The 24718-nt window shown below is 39.8% G+C and overlaps 1 protein-coding gene across 18 annotated transcripts in view; it reads right to left on the bottom strand.

Moving 5' to 3' along the window:
• PCDH15 (protocadherin related 15) overlaps positions 1 to 24718 on the bottom strand; it is a 1467631-nt gene that overhangs the window by 296014 nt on the left and 1146899 nt on the right. For all 18 annotated transcript variants that reach the window (XM_075935032.1, XM_075935037.1, XM_075935036.1 and 15 more), the window contains 2 exons: positions 20069 to 20148; positions 10510 to 10603 (listed from right to left, as the gene is read on the bottom strand). In XM_075935032.1, coding sequence (XP_075791147.1) covers positions 10510 to 10603; positions 20069 to 20148 — 174 coding nt within the window. The remainder of the gene's footprint in view (positions 1 to 10509; positions 10604 to 20068; positions 20149 to 24718) is intronic.

Raw genomic sequence — 24718 nt, 5'->3', positions numbered from 1 at the left:
TTGCTGAATCATGCATCTCAGAGCCTCATGAATCAGGAACAGAGTCAGCTCCTCATTCTATTACTCATACTTTAGCTGCCTTAATACTCTTCCGAAACCTCCCCAGCTCAGCTCCCTACAATACTGCTGTTTGACTTCTTCACTTGATTCTTAGCTTTTCCCAATGTAAAGTGATTTGGACATTCAAGATTGAAATCAGAGTTCAGTATAAATACCTTATCTGGGCCTCCTAATAATTGATCAAAATCAATCCTAATCTACATATTTCCCAACCTGTAGAATTACTACTCTGAAAGAGTGAGAATTTTAACTCGAAGTTTGAAGACCGTCAAATCAAGTCTCTATAACATTATCCTTTTCTTGCTGTTAATAATCCAAAAAAGATACACTTCAGCACAATAAGAAGAAATTACAAACAACTATCTTGTGCATGGGTATTTTAAAAAATGAAAGCAATAGCTCTGTTCACTGCTAAATTAGTAGTCTTTATAGAAGCACAGAATCCAATTGTAAAAAGCACGAAAGTACATGCTTAATGATCACTGAGGTCAATGGGACATAATCATATGCTTCAGGGGTTTCCTAAATAGTGATGGATTTACACACCGTTTTAAGCACCTTACTGAATTAGGGCTAGAGGGAGAAGGGAGAAAATACAACTTACTATTATTTCTATGTATGTTTTGATGCCTTTTATATGGATATGTAGTATTACATTGGAGGCATACAGTGCTGATGTGTGTAATTCAGCTACCATGCTATGATATCTGCATGTACATTTTTCAATTTTTCATAGTGTCTAAAAGTAACAACATGATTTAAAAATGTTTTATAGGCCAGAATTAAAGTTATTATTAGAACGTGTAACATAAAAACCCCAGAAATAGCGCAACTTCTCAAAAGCAGAGGACATTCTTCCTTGTTGTTGAAGCAAACAATGATTCTTACAAACTTAATAAATGTAAATCTAATAAAAGATGAACAGCTACAATTTATAGCTTTCTTAACCTAACAGAAATAGTTCTTATTTCTATAACTCATCTCTAAGCAATAAACACAATCTTTGACCAGACCATAAATATATTTTCCTCTAACTATGCAAGGCTCTAATAAACGCTATAGAAGAGAAACACAAATAAAAATTCACTTTATTTGTACTCTGCCACTTAATTGGAAACTGGAAATTGATGTGCATGTTATTTGCCATAAGAAAGTGAATATTCTTAGCTTTGATATCAAAAAAGTTTATTAATTTGGACAAATTTGAAGACAAAGACTATGATCCAAAAGTACAAACTAGCTGATAAGAAGTAATATATGAGGAGAAGTCCAGAGCCTTATTTAATTGAAAAAGAAACTGAAAATAATCCCTACGCTCAACATGGCAGGATTTTTCTATATTAAAAACTCAAGAAAACTACATTTACTTTGCGGCTTAAATATTCAAGATAATAGTTATTTTTAATCTGTTAGGATGAATTCAGGTGCACAGATAGTAAGGTGAGGAAAGAACCAAAATAGAATATTTATCAATGGTTGAAAATGGAATGGATATTATTCCATTAATATAAGGAGGGAAAGTCCTTAAAGAGTCAGTATGTCTACACTACCACCCTAGTTTAAACTAGGGTGGTAATGTAGTCAACCGGAGTTGCAAATGAAGCCCGGGATTTGAATTTCCCGGGCTTCATTTGCATGTTGCCAGGCACCGCCATTTTGAAATGTCCGCTAGTTCAGACTCCGTGCCCCGCGGCTACACGCGGCACGAACTAGGTAGTTCGGATTAGGCTTCCTATTCCGAACTACCGTTACTCCTCGTGGAACGAGGTGTACCGGTAGTTGAGAATAGGAAGCCTAATCCGAACTACCTAGTTTGTGCCGCATGTAGCCGCGGGACACGGAGTCCAAACTAGCGGACATTTTAAAATGGCGGCGCCCGGCAACATGCAAATGAAGCCCGGGAAATTCAAATCCCGGGCTTCATTTGCAACTCCGGTTGACTACATTACCACCCTAGTTCAAACTAGGGTGGTAGTGTAGACATACCCCCCACTTCCATAATGATGCAATTCATTGGTAATGTGAATCCAATAACTTTATAAATCTTGAAGCCTCAAAATGGGTGTGATAATGGGGAAAAGGGCTGAGGCACTTAGATTTTTGGTTCTTGGTTCCTGATATATGTGCTTATGCCAAAATGGAATAATCATAGCAAGGGGTGACTAGCACAGCACAAGTATAACCCTGGGAAGAAGAGTGGAGAGTGTATTCTTTCTCACTAACTTTTAGTATTTTGTTGATGTTCCCATCAGGACTGCTGCAGGCCTGGTATATTCTCACACCCTGTGCCCTTCCCATAACCATTTTTAAATTGCAGTTTACAGCTATGGTCATGAGCAAGAACAATGGAGAGTCCCCCTTCTATCACCAACTTACTATGAGCTAGATCATGAGTTCCCAAACTGGGGGGCATGAAGAAATTTCAGGAGGGGAATGAGGCAACCCACACCCCCTGCCTAAGTTTTGCTGCTATCTTTTTTGTTTTTCGGTCCCGGTCCTTTCTTTTGATGCTATTGGAGGTGGGGGAGAATAAGGGTCTCTCAAAAATCAAAAAGGGGGTGTGATGCTGAAAAGTTTGGGAACCACTGAGCTAGATGAAAACACCTTCACATACTAACATGAAATTAGTACTTATAAAGCATTTTAATACTACACCGTAGTAGGAGAGAAGCTCAATCAGAAGGAGTTTGCCTGTTTCGTAGGCTCTTATCCACAAAAAGTTAACTTGAGCTACTTGGCAACTCTGTACTGAAATCTTTCCCTGCTCCCCACTCTAGAGGAATGCTGGTATACTGCATGCCGGCTGAAGTATCTCAAGGCTACATAAGAGCTGTTCCCCAGTAGATTGCATTACAGTTATCCAGGCTAGATATGACAAAGGAATGGATATTCATGGCTGCTTCTAAGAGGAATGTTCAGAATCCAGTGGATAATCATAAATGGATAAAGCAGCTACATGTCATCATTACTATCTGTTTATCTATATCAGGTCTGCACAAAATATGGCCCGCTGGCCAGCTCCCGGCCCACCAAGCCACCGGATCCAGCCCACAGATGCTGTGGGGAGCCCATGCAGGCTCCTCACTTGCCCCACCCACACGCCACTCAGAAATGAGGATGTGGGGTGTTTTTTCTTTAAAAACTATGAATCCAGAAAGCTTTAAGATCTGCTCCCACCCCCAGCACAATCCCATCAGCCAGTTTTTGGCCAGAAACTGGCCAATGAGAGCTGTTTGTTTCAATAACAGCCATCCACGAAGAACAAGGAGCCCCAGAACACATGGCTTCAGCCTGGGCAGGTGTGGGGTAGGCAGGGAGGCTCATTCAAGAATGGCTGCTGGCTTGTAAGTCTCCTGGCCAGAGCCTGCCTCTGGCATCCCAGTCCCTCCCTTCCCCAACCTCCACTCCTGCCTCCTACTCCACATACCCAAATCCTCTGCCCTCTCCTGTTCCCATATCCTCTCCCAGATCCAGCGCCCTAATCCCCTGCCCGAGATCACAGTCCCTTCCTGCTCTAGCTCACAATCCAAATCCGTGCACCTCCTTCAGTACCCCAATTCCTTGCCCCAGGTCACAACTGCCTCCTTCACCCAACCCCCCCCCCCTTACCTCCTCCATTAATATCATGGAAGAGTATGGCTTTTGACCACTTTCCAAAAATCATCACCTACCCCTGATCTAGATCAAGGCTGGGCAAAATGCAACCCGAGGGCTAGATGCAGCTCACCTAACACTTTGCTCTGGCCTGCAGACTGCATCTGGTTGCTTTCGATTTATATCTTGCTGCCCATGTCACTGAATTTCTAGGTGGTGGCTCAGGCAGCAGGATCTATTTAAATGGTTCACAGGTCCCAGAAGCAGGGCCGGGAGCCACAAGATGTTGGATGTGTTTTTAATTTAAAACATGTGGCCCCAGAGAACTTTGCGGGGGCAGGAGGGGGGGCTTCGCTAGTCCCCAGACCGACTCCTTCTATCCCAGGCCCTGCCTCTTCTGGGGATGGAGCTGTCCATGACCACATACCAAAATTCGTTAAGTAGATCCCCTGTGAAAATTATTGTCCACCCCAATCTAGATAATCTGGAATCTAACAGGACCCCAAAGTGTTAGAATATACTAGGAATGGGTGTCCTTATGCGGTTAGCTGCGGTCAGGGCATAATTCTCCTATTTGTTTAGAACTAGTGAATTGTGAATGTGCTGGTGTTGCCTGTTGTGAAAGTATAGAAGGTTACTGAGAGTCAGTAAGATATAACCTGGAAGGCATGCCTAACTATAGAGAAAAATTACAGGAGTGTGTGCAAAGAGGTGGCTCTAGCCCTACACTATTGAATCAAGGAGAAACTCCTTGCAGCAAAATATGAAACCAAGTTATATTTCTCAGGACCATCAAGGACTCATGAGAGGGGTAAAATACATGGCAATTGTTGTTAACAGTTTGAAAACATGATTTTTTTAAATCACACTGAATGCTCAATTTCAGTCATTCCATTTTTTTTAAACAAAGGATTTACATGAAACATTGCATTCCTCTTGGACAATCAAAATGTCCATGAAGAACATAAACCCACCAAAACTTTTATTATGCATTGTGCTATTAGACAGTATATTTTACATTTTAAGGTCAACTCCCTGGTTTCTATCATGTGATATCTGATCAGATTATTGAATCTGGGCATCTGGATATACTGGATTAGCCACGTCAGTCTAATTGTGAGTTTTGCGAGAAAAGGTTAACATTCCGTTTCAGTCATAATTCTTGATCTTTTTCTCTAATGAAAGATTTACTCCGGTGAGCTCTTGAACAAAACCCAATTTACTGCTCAGATTAAACTCTTTCCCAATACCAAAGGAGTCTATGGACGCAGACTGAAGTTCATAGGACTTTTCCTATTCAATCACAATAGGACATAGTAAGAGCTTTCCCCATATGCTGCATGATAGGAAAATTATAAGCCAGATTTCTTTGCTTCATTTGGGGCCCTATTGGTAAAAAATAAAACTTGAGTTCTTTGTACAGGTTGAACCTCTGTGGTTCGGGACTCTCTGGTGTGGCAACATCTGAGTCCCCGCTGTATCAGAAGCAGCAGCATGGGGGGTAGGTAAATGGGAGGCAGTACACATGGGGAGCTGGCTTTTACGAGAAGAACTGCCTCCCCCTTCCCTGCTGCTGCCTCCCATAGAGGCAGCAGCATGGGGGCAGGGAGGCAGGAGGCAGTTCCAGCCTGGTCCTCCCATGTAAACATGTATCTGCTGTAAATGTCAGTGTTTACACAGTTACAAAAATAAACACATTTTAACATACCTAATCTATATAAATGATGACAGTTGGAAAATGTTATATAAGGGCCCTTCTTTCCCTTGATAGTCTCTGCACTCACCAAGGGGAAGGAGACAGGTACCCTCTCTCTGCCACATCTAGGCAGTCAGCCTTACTCTCAGCAGAGAGTTAAGCTTGTAGTCTCATCTCCCTGTGGGCTAGACAGCCCAGCTTCTCCTCCTTAACCTGATCACTCCTTTTCTGCCTCTTGCTTAGTGGCTGCTTGGGAGGCTTTAAGAGAGGGAAGTGTTAAAATGTCTCAGGCAGTCCTGAAGTGGAACCAGCTTGTATCTAATTGGCCCCAAGTAGCATTGTCTCAGCTAATTGGTCTCAGGCAGTCCCTTGTCAGCTGACTCTGATTCAGCTGCAGTAGCCCACTTCTAGTTAACAAGGGAGTGGGCCTTTTAATCTCCTAGTCCTGCCTTTCTCCCCTCTTTTCCCTTTGTCCTAACTGTGTCTTTGTATGTATATATAAAATTACTTATGCCATGTAATTTTTATGAAGTATAACAATGTAAAGTAGTGATGACCATTGAAATATATAGTTATCAAATTAAAATGCAATAACTCTTCCAATGACCTTTAAACATTATTGAATGAAATATTGAGGTAATACAGTCATATCAATACTGTTAATTTATAAAGGATAACATTATTGTAGTCCTAAAAAACAATTTTATAGAAAACCAAAATATATTCCTCTTTTTTAACTGATATTTAAAAGGTTTGTTACACATTTCTGAACAGATATTGGTTACACTGTGAATAAAATATCTCCATTTCATATCTACTGAAAGTAAACAAGTACATTCAAGTAGTGACCCCCTCCTGCACCTCAACTCCATGTCCCAGGCTCAGCTCAGAATCCCTCTCACACTCCAAATCCTATAGCCCAAGATCAGAATCTGCATCCCTCTCCCCTGCAGCCCAACCCTCTGCCCCAAGCCTGATAAAAGTGTGAACAGGGGTGAGGCCTTAGAGAAGGGCTGAGAAGGAGGCGGGGCAAGCGTGTTTGGGTTTTAAAAGGTGATCTCATACTTAAAGCTGGAGACCATTGCTGATTAAAATAACTCTAGGGATCTGATATATTATCAAGTGATGTAGATAATGCTCATAGAATTAACAGAAGTTATACGGTAGTTGTACTTTTGTTAATACCCACCTCGTCCCATATTAAAGCAAAAAAGAAAATCCTAAAATGTCTAAATTACATGAATTCACTAACATCTAGTTACAGCTGTATATGTATAAAATTAGCTTACATATGCCAGTAGATAAATAGTTGAAATTAATAGAAGACTTTTCTAAGAAGTGTGAAATACCAAAGGATAATTTAGGTAATTTAGGTGATTTGTTTCAGCCAAGGATAAGATGCTTTAAGAAAGAGACGTAGCTAGCAAAGATACACTTCTATATCTTGCGGCCTTGTGGACAGAGAGATTACTTTATTATCCAGCTCTGCCTCATGTTTGTCTAAAAATAAATGTAAGGATGGAATGTGCTACAAATCATTCAACTTTACATCACAGTATTTTACAGTTTTCATTAACAGTCTGTGATAGCCTTTCGAGAATATTGCAAGATGAACAGATACTGATTTTAAGACTCTGGACATTCTGTAAGAACACTAATGTGAAAAATGGATAGGACTAGTGTTCCCTCTTAGCTGCACAGCAGCACAACTTCACAGGTGATTATTCGGCCCTGCTCAGCCAGAGGCTCAGGGTGCACTGAGCTGACTGACTGGGAGGGGCTGTTTAATCACCTGTGAAGCTGTGCTGCCATGCAGCTCAGAGGAACACTGAACAGGACCTTATGCAAACAACATTTTCTTGTTCTCAGTAGTCAAGAAAACAGCACGTAATTTCCACTTTTCAGAGTTCCTAAATTTTTTTATTAATCATTGCTTTATGTCTTCTGCATTAATTAAGATACTTTCATGACCACAACAAGTGCCTCCTCCTTACGGTGTTCCTTAAACACAAAGAACAGTAAATTAATGATTCTGAAGTAGACTATATATTCTAGTCTCACATACTAGTGAATGGACACATGCACAATTATTATTTTAGGTTCTTAAACAACACAGGAAAAGGATTGTTTGGTTCTTACAAAAATTCTGCATACTTTGCTTCTCCAGCTATTTCCAAAGGACAGGAGATACCTGATATGATTTTATTATTGAATGTCTGGGACTCCTCAGCAGATAAATGTGCACAGTGCAGTTAACCCATCTTCAATCAATAATTACCTGGGGGCTTCCTCAAGCTCTCCCCTTTTTCCCCATCTAGGTCCCCCAGCCAATCCATTGCTGGAGACCTCTCATAGGGGGGTTGAGGAGGGCAATAAAAAGGGGATTCTTCTCTGCCCCTGTTTGATTCCTTAACAACTCCCCTCCTTTTTACATCCTTTTCCAAGCCATTCATCTGGTCCCAGGATACCTTTCTTATGGAATACATACATTGGACATCTGCTCCATACTTACATACTGAGTGACAACATACAGCCTAACTCCTTCATGCCACATATTAACAAAGCCCTAGCCTCAACCCACTGTTGGAAAAATTAAAAAACACCCATACAACTTACGCAAATATAGTGGTGGAGGGAAAATTCCTTCCCAGCTCCTATGGAGAGGAGAGGCTAGTTTGAAGCCTAAGCAAGAAATGCCAAATTTGGTCAAGACACCACTTATAAGGTGGGGGAGGGTTGGTGCAGCCTCAGTTTAGTCCATGTAAAAAGAGGCTCCCCTATCCTAGATTGCCTCTTGTGAAGCTTTCTGTCCTTCAAGTTCTTAGGGCAGGGGTAGCCAACCTGTGGACCTTGAGCCACATGCAGCTCCTTGCTCACAGAAATGTGGCTCTCAGGGCTATGGCTCATTCAGAGCCACATGCCCACTTTGTGCATGCATCTCAGCTCCTGCAGGGAGAAGTGCGTGGCTGTGATGGTGGCAGCTCCGGCGAGACCCAGGCATTGGGTTAGAATGGGAGGGACCTGGGGGTGCCTGGCTCTGAGGGAGGGGGAGGGCATTGGGTTAGAGTGAGGGGAAACTGGGGGGGGCGGGGGCTGAGTCTGGGGGGGGGGGCTGGAGGTGCCTGGCTCTGGGGGAGAGATGTGTGGCTCTTTGCACTACTATCCACAGCTCTTTTGGCTCTTCGTGTCTAACTGGTTGGCCACCCCTGTCTTAGGGGATGAGCCAACAACCACACTAACACTTCCTCCCCTTTTTCAAGTTTCTGATCTCTCTCCATTCCATCCCACTTCTCCTGGCCAGCAGTAAAGCATTATTTTTTTCATTCAGCAAGCTGGACAAAACCCTGCTTGAAGGTGCAATGAGGTCATTCTCTAAATCCTACTAGCATCTAATGGCAATTGTAGGCTATACTGAAATCTTACTTGAAAATATCGAAGTGTGTCAACATGATTTGAACTTGACAGATCTTTCCATTCACCTGTCGTTGTTCTATCTATGGATAAGACCCATAACTGAGGAAGCTATCACTGGCTATAAGTCCTCTATGAATATTTAACCATTGGTACTGTGGGGCTTCAGGAACAGGAAGTGAGTTATGTTATTTCAAGGTCAATACAAAAACTACAAGCCTACTACACAGGAAGTTCTCAATACTAAAATGACTATCACTTGGGAAACATGGCTCAGTATTTCAAACAATCAAGAGCATTTTAAGGTATGGGAAGGATCCAAGTGATAAAATGATGTCACACATGCTGTGCAGCAAAATGGAAAGGAGTATTGCTTGTTGGAGCTATCATAAGTCAGTTAAAAACCTATGCACTACAGATCCATTTCCATGAATAGGATCAATTTATATTCTAGCAGTACTGTCTAAAATGATTCTATAGTTTATGTCCTATTACATTGGGTGAACATGTTAAAATAATATACATTTTCTACCGATGTTTACTCCCAATTTTCCCATTACTCATCAGTTAAATTGCATTTCTGAAATGCAGTCAGCTCTATACAAGTTGGAAAACTCTTTCATTGAGCTGTTTTACAATCCACTTTATATATTTGAAAACTCAACAGCCAATATTACTTAAGCTATCTTTTCAAACAATTCCCAGCAAATACAGACCACCTGTTATTTATTATAGAGTGAAGTATGGGCAAGGCTTTTTCTAAACAGTGAAGATGGATGATCCCCAATACACGGATTGGACAAAGTTTAATAGAAATGGGATAAACATTAGGTAATTAAAAAAATCATTAGAAAGTAATGAGAGATAGATTAATCTAACTTCTTGACACAATGCCACAAATATCTAACTGCCTTTGGCAGAATATACAGAAAAAGAAGTCAAGAACTTCTTTCGGCATCCCTGTATTCCTCATTTTATAAGAACTAAGGGATCTTCTAAAAGAAGAGGTTTTTCCACATTTGGCCCCATATAGACAGAAAAGTCAGAAAAACCTCTTCTGAAAAAACAAGCAGAAAAAAGTATGTAAATTGCGGTTCGCAATTTATGTATCTTTTTTCTGAAGCCCCCGCCCCCCCGCTTCACCCCCACAGTATAGACATAGCCTTTATGTGTAAGTTGTAATTTTCTTGCAATGCTTCCAAGTTTAAAAAATTGCCTGTTATGGTTCATAAAAATTTGGAATACTCTTGTGAAAATTGATTTCTATGAGTATTTAAAAACACTGAACAAGAACAGTATTTGTCAAGTGCAAATTCTGAACTAAGATTGAATAATACATTTAATAGGACAAGGAAAATGACTCAGAATATGGCTGCACACAATAAAAGATAGTTTTTTCAAAATGGTGTACAGAAGAAAGCAAGTTGGTCGATCGGATTGCAAGTATCAGAGAAATTGAATGGTCATAAGATCCCACACAACTGGATGTCTCAAACAGTTACATTTATTGTACATATTATTGCTATTGTGGAATAAAGAAAAATCAATTTAGTTTTAGTGTACAAGTGGTATGTTTTCAAAGTGGTGCATAAGTACCTGCACAACCCTTTCTAGTGCATAGGGAAATTGCTGCAGGTCATACATATATTCATTTGAAACTCAGATAAAATGTCTATGGTAATAGTACTCCCAGCTCCCAACAGTCTTGGTATCATAACTAAATACTTATACTTTCAATAAAAACTCACCCCATCTGGTCTGCCATCCGAGGCTGTAACAATCAAAATGTAGCGATCGGTGCTTTCTCTGTCCAAGGGCTTTCCTAAGGCAAGAAGTCCAGAACTAGCAATAAAACAAAACATAAAATATTATTTCACAAGTCTTGATAACCTACAAGTACTTTTGTTCTACTACTGTTTTAGATGAATGTTCCTCTTTCATTAAATATCCCTTAAGCTTTTAGAATATATTAAAATAGGATGAAGGTTTTGAGTGGGTTAATAATTGTAAAATGATGCGTGTATTTCTACTATTTTATGTTGTATACATATATAATTTATATTAAAGTAATGATCTAATGATGTACAGGATTATAAAACAGATAGTTCCAGACTGAACACAAGGCTGTTATTCATTCAAGGGGTTTGTACTACTGTCATAAATCACAAAAGAGACTCAGGCAGAGTCCTGATAGCACTGACAGAAAAACATTGTGTTCTTTTGCAACCTAACAGCTTGTTAAGCTTTTTTGACCACATCTGTACACTGAGCAAAAGTCTTCATTGAGCTATCTACAATGACATCTAGGTTCCTTTCCTCAGTTGGAAAAGTCAATTAGAACCATGGAAGGCGAACTGGTAGTTTTGTTTTGTTTTTCCCTTTCCCTTCCAGCATGCATTGCTTTGCATATAATGGAAATGTATACATCTATAATTTTTATTAAAGTAATGACTGAATGATGTACAAGATTATATAACACAAAGCTGTCATTCATTCAAGAGATTTGACATCATGCCTTTATCATCATGTTACCATTCACCAAGTTTGTTTAACTCTCTTTGATATTTCTCACAGCCCTCTCCTGTCCTGGACAAATAACTTGGTTTTACCTGCAGATTTTGCCTCATTACTCTGCCCTCCTACTTTCCTGATAATTAATAAATACATTAAACACAGGTGATGGTACAAATCTTGAGGAACCCCACTATTAACCATTTCTTATCATGAAAATTGAACATTAATTCTAGTCTTTGTTTTCTGTCTCCATGCCTGTTTTTGATCCATGACAATACTTTGCCTCTCACCTTATGACTGCTTAGCTTCTTCAGTAGTCTCTTGTGAAGGACCTAGTCAGAGGCCTTCTGGGAACTAAATAAGTGCATATTACGTCTTAGTTATCCACTATTTTACTGATACACTCAAGAATTATGAGAGATGGATTTTCCTTTTCAGAAGCCTTGCTGGCTAGAGCAAATCATTTTGAGATCCCCCAAGTATTTAGTTATTCTGTTTTTTATTATTATTTCAACCAGTTTGACAAATACAAATGTAAGTATCACAGTAATTGACCCTTGGAACTATTTAAAATGCAGGTGTAATATTTGTTACCCTTAATCCTGTTAGTTTTTCTTAAAGAGATGACACATTTTTATTTGTTGCTTAGCCACTTCATTCTTAACCCACAGACTTCCTTTTGGATTTCTATTATCCATTTGATTCAGCAGCTCTTCTTCTGGCACCCCACTCTCAAAAAATACCTTCTCTTTATCACCAGAAAGAAGCAGTTCTAGGGTAGGAAATTCCCCATAATCCTTGTCAATGAAGACTGAAGTCTATTAGAGAGTACTAGCACTTTTGCTTTGGTCATAAAATTAGAGAAACCTTTCAATTAATACTAATAGGGTTCAGTGGAATAAGAATAAATGGGAAGAATTAGGAGCTTTTCCCTAAAATTTAAGATAACATCAGTCTCAATCATAATAACAGGGGAAATTAAAGGATGATGTTAAATTATAGATCACTTATAGCTACAAAGCAAACAAAATGCAATGGCACATGGATCTCTAAGCGCTTCTTTAGGAGAAGGGAAGAACATCAAATCATTTTGATTCAGCAATAATTTATTACCAGAATTTTACTAAACCACTAAGGGAAACCTACATTAATATTATATATCTTACTTCCACCACTCTTTGCATCAGGCCACTAAACTGGGGAACTCAATTAGTAATTACATTAATCTTATTAAAGACCATTTAACTTTTAACCTCAAAATTATTTCAATATTTTTATAAGTCCAGAAAGAAAAAACAGCAATAAATTTCCTGGGATAGCAATTTTCTCCCTTCCAAGGTTTAAAAAAAGATCAGATGTCTATTAAAGGGCACAAAAGAGAAAACTAATTACTGCATTTAAACAGAACACATATCCCCTGTCATAAATAGAAGCTGCAAAGGAAGAGTCTAGCTTACCAGAAGAGCGAGGAAAGGGTTAAGCTAACTTTGGAGATGCACCTGAGAACTTTGGAGATGCACCAAAGATGAGGGAGGGGGCTTTGGACATTCAGCCGATGAAATGCAGATGAGGAATTTCAAATGAGAGGGGTTTTTTTCCCTTTGTCTTTGGAGCAAGCAGCAGTTTCCCCCAAATACAGAGCAAATACAGAGCAGGAGACATGGACTCTCCCAGGAACAGACTACTTTAATTCATTAAAATGTGTAAGTAGGGAAAAGTTTAGATAGTTTATCAGGTTTTATTGTTTTCCTTGTTTGGGGGTCTGGAAATCATGTCTGAGCTGGTTAATTGTTTTTTTCTCTTCTCTTTTGTAACTAAGAATTTCAGCCCAGGGAGAATCCTTGAGTTTATTTCAATGTATGGTTTTTAACACCCAGTCATCTGCTTGCAACAGTGTTTTTTTTTTTTAATAATAAAAGTGTTTTTTTATGTTCGATTAACTGGTATTGGTTGATTTTTGTGTCCTAAACCTAAGTTCCTAAGTGAAACCACATTACCTGGGAGAAGCAGAGCCACATTGTTCTCTGAGGATTATTTCTGTTTGTTTTCCCAACTCCAAGCAAGACGGAGGTTGGAGCAGAAGGGAGGACTTTGTCTCAGGGAAGGGATTCCAAGTGGTTTCTTTCCTGGAAAAGTGTTTATTTTATATTTTTAGAGACAGTTGGTGGTGGCAGCGATCCATCTCCTTTTTTTTTTCCTTTGGATCTCAGGAAAACTGAGACTGGACTAGTTTGTCTCTGGGAGTTATAGCAACAAGCTCTTATAGAGTTTATTCTGCTACCTGGTTTCCATCATCTACACTCGAAGTGCGAGGTTGGGGAATTGAGCCGTGACATCCCCACAACTGTCCTTGGTAATGAATCAACCATCATCTCAATGTAATAAAACTGTTTATGATAAAGGTTTAGTAATGGTCAAGAAAAAAAGTAATAAAATCGAAACAGAAGGAAACTGGGTTGGCATGGTCTGTATATGTTCTGCATGAATGTTGCCTATTAAGAAATTTGTTTTTTTATTGTGATAAAATGTTAATACAGGTAATCTGTTAAAATAAATTTCATTATTGCGATCCACATTAAAAATATACTTGTGACAAATAAAATGTCCACAAGAAATAGTGCTCTAATTCCACTTCAGTACAGCTGAAAGCTCGTTTATCATTTGTGAATTTTAGACTTCAAATGAATAGGAAAATATTTTTTTCAATTCTATTATAGATCATACTGCCATGTTCCAAGCAGTCTTTTCTTCCCCTTTAACATTTGTAATTCATCTATTCCAGATATGTCATGAAGATAACTGAACATACCTCAAGAAATGATTTAATTATGAGATTTTGTGTTTTACTCAGAGTCAAATGGACTGTGTGGTTTTTAGTTCCATGCATTCCATTGTCATTCCTTGGGCTTTAATCAAATATCTATCACTTTCCATGGGGAACTAATGAGGTTCCTAATTACCACAGATAAGATTCAGTTTATTTGCCAGAGGAGACAGAACTGAAGTTTAATTTAAAAAGCTCCTATGTCAGTCCTTAGAATGGAAGCATTATCTAGTTTTTTAGTGACATGAATGCTAAGGGAGATATACCGAAAACAGTACAAAAAAAAGTTAATTGATATTTCATTCGGATACTAGACCATTTCTGAAGTCACAGAATGGGATTCTCTCACACTGGATTCTCAACACAAACAATACTTACAAATTCAAAGTACAAATTCAACACTTTGTGTTGAATTTATATACAAATTTGACACTGTTATCTTGGGCTTGAATAAAGACATTAATGGATTAATGCACTACAAATCCAATTTCCCCTGCTTTTGACATTCACGTTTTCACAACAAAAGCTATGAATGGAACACATCCAGTCCCCTTAATTAGCTTCATTAACACAAGTCCTAGAATTGTTAGGTACTTCTTCTGCTGTTATATATATCTTGGATTCTGTTATTTCCACTCCAACTCATCAGATGAAGTGTGTCTTACCCATGAAAGCTCATGATCCTATACAATTGTGTTAGTCTTTAAGGTGCCACAGGACTACTCATTGTGTTTAAAGTTACAGCCCAACATGGCTACCTCTCAGACTTTTGTACCACATGTCTTATTTACAATGTGATTTATAAATACTCATTCCCCACAGCATAATTAAGTATTGTCCCCAAATCTTTACCTATTGTGAGCACACGGGGCAGAATAGAAACAACTTCACCTCTTGGGGTATGTCTACACTACCCTCCTAGTTTGAACTAGGAGGGTAATGTAGGCATACCGCACTTGCAAATGAAGCCCGGGATTTGAATTTCCTGGGCTTCATTTGCATAAGCGGGGAGCCGCCATTTTTAAAACCCCGCTGGTTCGAACGAGGTGTACCGGTAGTTCGGATTAGGAAGCCTAGTCCGAACTACCTAGTTCGAGCCCCGTGTAGCCGCGCTGCACGGGGTTCGAACCAGCGGGGTTTTAAAAATGGCGGCTCCCCGATTATGCAAATGAAGCCCGGGAAATTCAAATCCCGGGCTTCATTTGCAAGTGCGGTATGCCTACATTACCCCGCTAGTTCGAACTTGCGGGGTAGTGTAGACATACCCTCTGAGACCCTGAGCTTCTCTAACCCTTCCTACCAGCTTTCTCTAATTCCTACTGTCTCATGGTGCCTCTCTTTTAACTATTTCTAGTTGTTTAACTGAATCACTCAATAAATTAGCTAATCATTTAGGACTTAAACTATTCCCTCATCAATAACTGATGCTTCCAAAGAGCATATAGTGGTGAGTCAACCTTAGGCTACTCATACTATGTTACAATTATCTATACTAGAGAGACAGGGTAGGTGAGGTGATACCTTTTACAGGACCAATTTCTGTTCCTGAGAGGTGACAAGCTTTCAAAATCACACAATTATCTACATTGAAACATACAAAAAAGCTTTCTATTTAAAAGCCTGATTCTTCTCTAGTTTAAATGGGAGTCTCTCAAATGATTTCAGTGGTCTTTGGGTTGGCCTGAAATGCATTTGGGTTCTTAAAGAAAAGTATATAATGTAAATTACACTCCAATAAAAAGATTATTGGAACAATTGTAGCAACATTTTGCTATTCCTATATTATGTTCTTTTGCCACTATAATAAAAAAAATCAAGCTTAGATTTCCTGTCAAAAAGATGTACTCTACGTCAATCTAAAGATGCCAGGCTCCAAGAATTTGTGGGTGATGTGATCTATGCTATGAAAACTTTGAAGGTCAGAGGAAGCAATAATGATTCTGGTCTTAAAATCTCTGAATATTTATAACAGGGTATGAGACACTATTCCTTTACCAGCAACACAGATATAACGCTGTTTTCTTCACCACCAATCTATTTCCGGCACAGGATGTCTCAATTCCTAGAAAAAAATCAGTTGATAGACTAAGAGAACTTAACTCAAACCCAGTCTAAAAAAGATAGCAGTGACGTTGTTACAAAGGGAGAAATTCTTCAAGAAACTCACCAATACTCTAACATTACCATCAGTTGAAGGCGACAGAGCATGAAAGATAAAAAAAACATAGAGACCAAACTGGGTTCCTTAATATTCTTGATACACAGATGGTTACAATTTTGAGGGAAAGCGTCTATCTTAAGATGACTAGGAAAGCAAATCTTTTCCTCTCCAAGGATCCTGCCATTGTGATCCAGTCATATTCAGGATAGATTACTGTAAATCATTCTACAGAGACTCTATGTAATTGTGATATGGAGACTGCTGCTGGGGTAAAATGCTCAGCCAATCACCAAAGGAAGTAATCTGTCTGAGGGTGAGACTGCCTTTTTGTCCTGTATTTGTACAATACCTAGCACAATGCGTACTACAGGTTGGACCTCCCTGGGTCATCACTCTTGGGACTTGACCAGTCCCGAATGAAGTGATTTGCCAGTCAAGGGAAGGTTCCTTCCCTCACAGTCCATGCTGAATGCTGTTCCCTGGCTAGGGAATCAGCCCTGCCCTGCTGCTGCCTGGCAGGCTAGAGCTGCATGGATAGGGCCGGAACTCCATGGATGCTGCGGGGTCAGTAGTTGTACAGCTGGGGCCAGACCCCCACTGCTATCCAGCCACTGGGATCAGAACTCCATGCTGTGCTCCCTCTCCTTAGCCCCCAAGGACACAGGGCTCCCAGCTGAGTCACAGCCACTGCGGCCTCACTGCGCTTGTTCCCCGCAGCCAGACTTTCCTATACCTGAGCTCTGTGGTCCAGGAACATCTGTGGTCCTACCAGCCCACAGGTGTTTCTGGACCAGAAAGCCGCAATAAAGGGAGGTACAACCTATAGTCCATAGCTGGTGCTCTTATGCACTATGTTAATAAATAAAATTAAAAGCCAAAATGAACAGTGTTGAATGTCTATAAGAACCAACTTAAGGAGAATCAGGGTTGTCCTTACACATGCACAGTATATGGAGCTGTGTAGGGCACCTGAAAATGTGGGGCACTATTCAGTCTTCATGTCCATCCACCTGCATCTTCTTATCCCTGTCCGATGGCTGCTGCAGTCTGATGAGTCTTATTCTGGAGGAAAGCTAGTTAACCTAAATGTGTAAAAGCCTGCCAGGACTATAAGCAGAACATTGAACCTATGAAAGAGCCATTCAAGTGGTAATGGAGCCATTTAATAGGAATTTTCTAACCCTCTCTCCCCCCCTTCTCCACACACTCCAAGTATATACTGTCAGTTTCTGAATTTACTGTGTTAGTCTACAGGACAAGAAGTTTAAACATTGTTTTAAAATATTTCATTAGTTTGTTGCTGAAGATTATAAAATCACAGCTCTAAAAAATTGTTGTCCTCCCTCCCCTCAGGAGTGCCATCTGGCATAGGGGGACCTGTCTAATAGTACTGTGTAAGGCCCTATAAATCCACAGGACAGCTCTGGTGAAAATATATAAACAGATAAAATGAAGCTGCCAAATGTCTACATTGAAGCCACTGTGCAACGTCCAAATTGAAAGTACACTCTAGAGAATAGATAGACTAGGATTCTATGGGATTTGACAATTTTCACATTGCACGTAAACAGGAGAGACAGTTATTGCAAAAAGAAGACAAACAAAATCATGCTTAAAAATCTGATGTTATGAAGAGTATTTGTTTAAAGCAAAATAAAATATCCCAATGACTAGTGGCAAGAAATAATAATTAATAAAAGATGATGATGATCACGATGAGAGCACAAAACACACTAGTTTTCCATGAACTCCAGTGTCTCCTAATTTATTTACTGATTGAATTCAAAATCCTAGTCTTGGTCTTAATTTAAAAAGTCCTCAATTTATTGAGATTATGAATATCTTAAATAGATGTGTCCAGCAGGAACAATGTGGGTGAAGATACAAAGAATGTGATTTCTTAGTTTAAGTCATGTCTAACCTTCAATAAAAAAAAGAGTGTTACCAAATCTCAGAGTCTGTGTCAGTTGACTCATATTAGTGGTGTTCAGGGTATAGGATTAAAAACAATTGCAAAGATACTCAGGCTTTCACTGGAGCCTAAGCTCTGGAACCCACACCCCTTGAGGGGTCTCAGAGCCTTTGTTCAGTTCAGACCACAAACATCTATACTGCTATTTTATAGGCCCACATCTGAGCCCAGTTAGCCTAAGTCAGCTGACCCAGGCCAGCTGTGACCACACCCATGAGTCTCTTGTTGAAGTGGAGACAAACCTTAGGAAGTGAGGCGAGCAACAAGACCTATCGAATTATTTGCTAGTAGATATTAGACAAAAGTCATAATAAAACATGAAGCTTATATTTTTGATAAATGCTTGTCCCAGCAATAACTACCTTTATACATATACACAGTGAAAACTTGGTAATGGAAGGTGAAGTTAGTTAATGGTTACACCTATAGGATTTCTTGCAAAAACAATGTAGGCCCTCCCCCACAGGTTACAGCCTTGACATTTCTTCTGAGATACAAGACTCTCTTTAGAGAATCTCATTTGCTGGAATGTAGGCAATCGTGCCCAGCAGTTGGACCGGTAGTCATGCCTTATGATTAGAGTCAGAGTTGATAGCCAAGAATCAAAACCCAGGATCAGAACCAAATTTAGGATCAAAATGGACGAGCCAAGGGTCAAAGCTGAAATCAGGTGGTGAAGCCAATTAGGAAGCCCAGTATTTTACGTAATTTTGTCAGTGCTTATAAACTACAGTAAAAGTTACCTAAAAATAGATTACATTTAGATTAGCTGATCTGATCAACATATTATGGGTTGAAATGTTATGGATTTATTTTCTTTTATTTAGGTATATTTACATTGATCTAGGGAAGTGTTTCTTAAAGAGGGTGTGGGCCTTCCTGAGTAAACCACTGGCGGGCCCACACTGCTTTATTTATCTAAAGTGTCTACAGCCAGGAAGCCTTGCAGTTCCCATTGGCTGCAGTTTTCCATTTCCAGCCAAGGGGAACTGCAGGAAGCAGCATGGCCCACTTGGCTGGAAACAGAGAACCACAACTAGTGGCAGCTGCAAGGTTCAATGGCTCAACATTTTAGTTAAACAAAGAGGCAGTGGTTTACCCAGGTGGGGCCACAGCCCACTTTGAGGAACACGGGTCTAGGGGAGTCTCTGCAATTCCTCAATTATTCCTTGGCATAAACTCTATTAAATTATATTAACACGCAAGCTCCTGAAAAGCGCACCCCACCTCTGCTTACCCTCTTCTTATTCTCTGCTACCAGGAAGTCAGCTTCCCTTTCCTTTCCCTTTGAACAAGAATGACATTTGGTGGAATGTCAGGCTGTAAATTGTAGCCACTGAAAAGAATAGGAGGCACTATATGGTGCTTGTGTCTAATAACATTTCTGAATTTAGGAGATTTTCAACCTGAGCTAAATTTAAATATTTCTCCTTTTACTGGTGGCTGAAATATCTAGTTTTAAAGTATTAGCTCAAAATATCTTCCTTTTTTATTACAGAGTAATACTTTCCAAAGCAAGAAAGTAAGTAAAAAAATTCCTTTTCATTAGCAAGTGGCTGACAACTTTAAAGGCCCTAATTAATCCCAGGTCACTCTTGTAAATAGAATCTTTCCACCTCAGTGGTTTTTTAGCTAGTAAAATGTTTAAAATAAATAAATAGTCCCCTGGGTAAAATTTCAGAGCTCAGTAGCATTGACAAAGCTCTCACCAATAGATAAGAGCTAAACAACAAACAGCTGAATTCCTCTAATTAGGAATCATTTCTCTTGCACACAATATACATGTTCATTTGACAGACAAATTAAAAATTAAATTCAAAGGGTTTTTCCACTTACGTTTCAGAGAGATTAAAAACATGTTGAGGATCTCCATTTTGGATGAGGTATCTTATTGGGTCACCCTCTCGGTCAGTGGCCTACAGAAAACAATCAAAATATGTTTTAGTCATAGATGTTATAAAACCTTGTTAGTGTTTTACAATCTATATACAGGCAGTCCCCGGGTTACGTACAAGATAGGGACTGTAGGTTTGTTCTTAAGTTGAATTTGTATGTAAGTCGGAACTGGTACATATTGTAGGGGAAACTCTAGCCAAACATTTTTTTTAGTTTTGGATAGCATAGGGAAAGGTTAACTCCCCTCTAATGTTTGTTTTGCTGTCTGTTCCCCTGTTCAGAAGATTTCACATCTATTTCTGTCCCTGTGACAAACTCAGGACTAAAGGAGTAACTCATCAAATACCAAACAGCTCTGCACCATGCTTTGAGCTAATAGCTTTATTTCCACACACCACCCAGGGTTCTAGGAGGAGGGTCCTTTTTTTGCTAACACAATGAGGCCAGCACTTTGTTTGTTTTGGTGGAGTCTTTGTTTGCCCAGGGAGCCCAGCATGTATAGGGGGAGGAGGGGCGGAGAGGCTGCTTTTGTCTGCTGTTCTGCAGCCTGTTGCTCAGGGGAGGGGGCAGCCTGTTGCTGGCAGGCGGGGAGGAGGGAGGCGTGCAGGATGTGAGGCCGCGGGGGGGGGGGGGGGGGCAGCGGGCGTGGGGAGGCACTTTTCCTCTGCCCGGCAGCTCTGCGGGATCCCTGTCCCTGTGGCCAGCTGCTGCAGGCAGAGGCCAGTTGGAGCCGGCCGAAGAGGAGGAGAAGGTGGATTATAGGACCCAGGTGAGCGAGCCCCGGGGACGCTGCTGCGCTCCGGGAGCCTGGCATGTATAGAGGGGAGGAGGGGCAGAGAGGCTGCTTTTGTCTGTTCGGCAGCCTGTTGCTCAGGGGAGGGGGCAGCCTGTTGCTGGCAGGAGGGTGGGGGGGGGGGCAGTGGGCGTGGGGAGGCACTTTTCCTCTGCCCGGCAGCTCTGCGGGACCCCAGTCAGAGCCGGCCCGAGGAGGAGGAGGATCCTAGGACCCAGGTGAGCGAGCCCCGGGAATGCTGCTGCGCATGTGCGGGAGTTGCCTCACCCCGTTCGTATCTAGGGATCCGACGTAAGTCGGATCCACGTAAGTCGGGGACTGCCTGTACCTTAAAATCAATCTTCTAATTCTAACCATTGAAGTATTGTGAAGAATCTTTTCAAGAGGAAACAATGCTCACAGTTTCCATTTTATCAGATATGGGTGTATGAAGTTGTACCACATCAATACTCTCAATAAATCAAAACATTTATTTTAAATATTTTAAATGTACATTTCCAAATTATTACCACCAGAATGATGAAATTTAGGATGTATCTTTCCTTGACAATTATCAGGGCAGGACTTTTCCCCTATAATTTTCATCCAGATACTTTACTTTGTATTGTTTTGTTTCCATCTTCCCAACCCTTTTGTCGATGTTCCTCTTCTCAAATCTCACCCTCTGACTTTTCTTTCAGGTTCCTGGGGCATCCCAGAAGATCAGGATGAGAACCAGAAAGTATACTAATAACAATACTTTAAAAAAATGAAACATGCCAATGTTACTTTCCCAGGGAAAATTTCCTGGCCCATAAACAAATTTTAAAACAAATGATTCAATATTTAGATTGGTAGAATTACTCTTGGAGTTGTTATCCATGAACTTAGACTTCACATTTTGAGTGGCTGTTTTAAGAAGAAAAACAACAGGAAACTTGACATATGAATTATTGGAATTTGCAAGCCACGTACATAGCAGAAAAGATAATCATTGAATGAGCTCTGCTATCTGCACAAATACTTTTCTCTCTAAACTGTCTAAGCACTCTTGAAATATGGTTGACATTAATAAATATATCTCTTAACTTGTTTAAAAACAGAAGAAAGCTTTTGGTGTTACATAACTGACAAGATTAGTGTTCAAGTTAGGAAGAATACAAATGCTGTGCAAGGTCAGAAGAATTTATTTCTATTTTCTACATCAGGAGTGGGTAATAACTGGCCGTGGGCCTGACATGGTTTGCCAGGGTTAGCCCTGGCAGGTCACCAGCACTTTATTTACCTGTGCATACTCAAGTACATCCAGTTGCAGCTCCCGTTGGCTGCAGATTACCATTCCTGGCACATGGTAATTGTAGGAAGCAGCACAGACTGGGACATTGCTTCCCCCAGTTGCCATTCCCATCCTCCTCGATCTGTCTACTGCCTTTGATAGTCCAGAGGTTCAGTTTCTTTTTGCTTTCCTCTTTTTCTATGTTTTGCCCCTACCTGTCTTGTTGATTGCTTTTTCAACCTTAGCCATGATAAACATAAGAACATAAGAACGGCCGTACTGGGTCAGACCAAAGGCCCATCTAGCCCAGTATCCTGTCTGCCGACAGTGGCCAATACCAGATGCCCCAGAGGGAGGGAACACAATAGGTAATCATCATAGTATCCCTCTCCTGTCATCCATTTCCAGACAAACAGAGGCTGGGGCACCATTCCTACCCATCCTGGCCATTGATGGACATCACCTCCATGTATCTATCTAGCTCTTTTTTGAACCCTGTTAAAGTTGTAGTCTTCACAACATCCTCTGGCATGGAGTTCCACAGATTGACTGTGCACTGAGTGCAGAAAAACTTCCTTTTGTTTGTTTTAAATCTGCTGCCTATTAATTTCATTTGGTGGGAATAAATAAATAACTTTTCCTTATTCACATTTCAATAACAGTCATGATTTTATAGACCTCTATCATATCCCCCCTTAATCTCCTCTTTTCTAAGATGAAAAGTCCAAGTCTTTTTAATCTCCCTTCATATGTGACTCATTTCAAACCCTTTTCTGGATCCAATTCCTCCTTATTCACCTTGTTTGGTGTTCTTAGAAGTCTATCCTTTGTCTCTTCTACACTCATCTCCACATCTAGAGCTGGACAAACATATTTTAAATAATAAAAGGAAAATATTTGACAGAAAATTTTATGGAAAACTCTCACACATTTTAAGAAGCTCTAATATTGAGTTCATTGCCATGGTCTCTAACATCACTTTTTTATTGATGAGATTTAATTCTGTCTCTACACATCTAATATCTTTCCATCTGTTTGGAGTCCCATCTCTTAACTGTCACTATTTTTCTGTTACTGTTCAGAAACCTTTTTGTTTCTCTCTCTCTTCATCAGAATAGACAAATTCACTATCCGGCCATTCAACCAGATTTGCAACACTAGCATCTTCTTTTCCTTCTCTTCTTGAATCCAGGCTGTCACAAGAAAAAAAACAACAGACCGCCCCCCCCCCCAAAAAACCCCCCCAAAACCATTGGAAATGCATTTATCACTGATTTGGTAGGTTCATATGTGCATCTTTAAAATGCACAGTTAATAGCAAAACAAATTGTGTATGATCTCAATCCTTAAATTCAAAGAAGTACATCATGTAGAAACAAAGAAAACCGAAGACTCAAAACCCAATAAAAATCATCTCACTCTAAATTTGGATCAGCTGATTGAATAAAATTGTATTTTGACATCTGTATATTTCAAGATCAATTAAATACACCCATTTTGCCACCCCTTGAGAATTACTGCCTGCTTATAGATCATACCTCAGTAACATGGTAATTGCTCTATTCCTGTTTATCAAAATCTCAAGAAAATGAGACCATTTGCATACTTAAGCTTTAATCAACAATAGTTGGCAGAATGCAAAGTAATAAACACCTTCTAGACATGGAATAAATTCGGTCTTATTTACAAAATAACACAGTGGGGATTATTTATTGCTGTGTTATTTAAGGTAATCTTGATTGTTGCTATTAAAATACAAGTTGTAATCAACTGGGTACATTTTAAAATATGTGGCATTAACATACAAAAAAATTGGACCTTCCTGTGTTAATAGAAGTAGTTAGTTGTTAATTAGAATTTCCAATTACTGGAAGTTTTAACTGTATGTAGCTAGTGGATATGTTTGAAATATTGAGAGTTTCTTACTAGGGGTTGGAATACTTTGCAAAGTCTTAGGAGTCACATAGTTCAGAAAAAAAAGAACTTGCTCTCAAAAGGAACTGATCCTTCCTTGCTATTGTCATCATACTCTTGTGCCAAAAAATAACAAAATAGAATTAAAATGTTTCCAATATTTCTCACTTCCATCCCAACAAATAAAGTCTCAATCAAGGTCTCAATCCTACAAATAATTATTCATGTACTTAATCTCTAAAATCGTGAGCAGTTTCCTTGATATAATGGATATTATCCATCAGTTCAAGACAGTTTTCAGAACTGTATTTGCATTATCCAACACCCTAAAATTACCTAAGGCTTTGCTACCTGCAAAGATAACCAGAGCCTCAAAGATTCCATATTCTAGCATTACAGGAGCCTACTGCTGACTCCCTTTTTGCAGTGCTTTCAGACTCAATTAGCTTGTGATAGGCTATGAAAATTATCCCAAGGAGTTGGACTGTGTAGTTTTAAAACTTACTAAGGGCAATAAAAGTGTGCCAAAAGTTAACTTTCGGTGTTGGGCTAAATGATTTACCCTCTCTCAGTGTGGGTGTTTTTTAAATCAGCTGTAACAATGCTAACCCTTTCTCGATGGTTCAGC

This window comes from Pelodiscus sinensis, chromosome 8 (assembly GCF_049634645.1).
Source record: "Pelodiscus sinensis isolate JC-2024 chromosome 8, ASM4963464v1, whole genome shotgun sequence".
NCBI lineage: Eukaryota > Metazoa > Chordata > Testudines > Trionychidae > Pelodiscus > Pelodiscus sinensis.
Note: the sequence above shows the minus strand (reverse complement) of the source record. Positions and strands in the feature narration are given on the sequence as shown.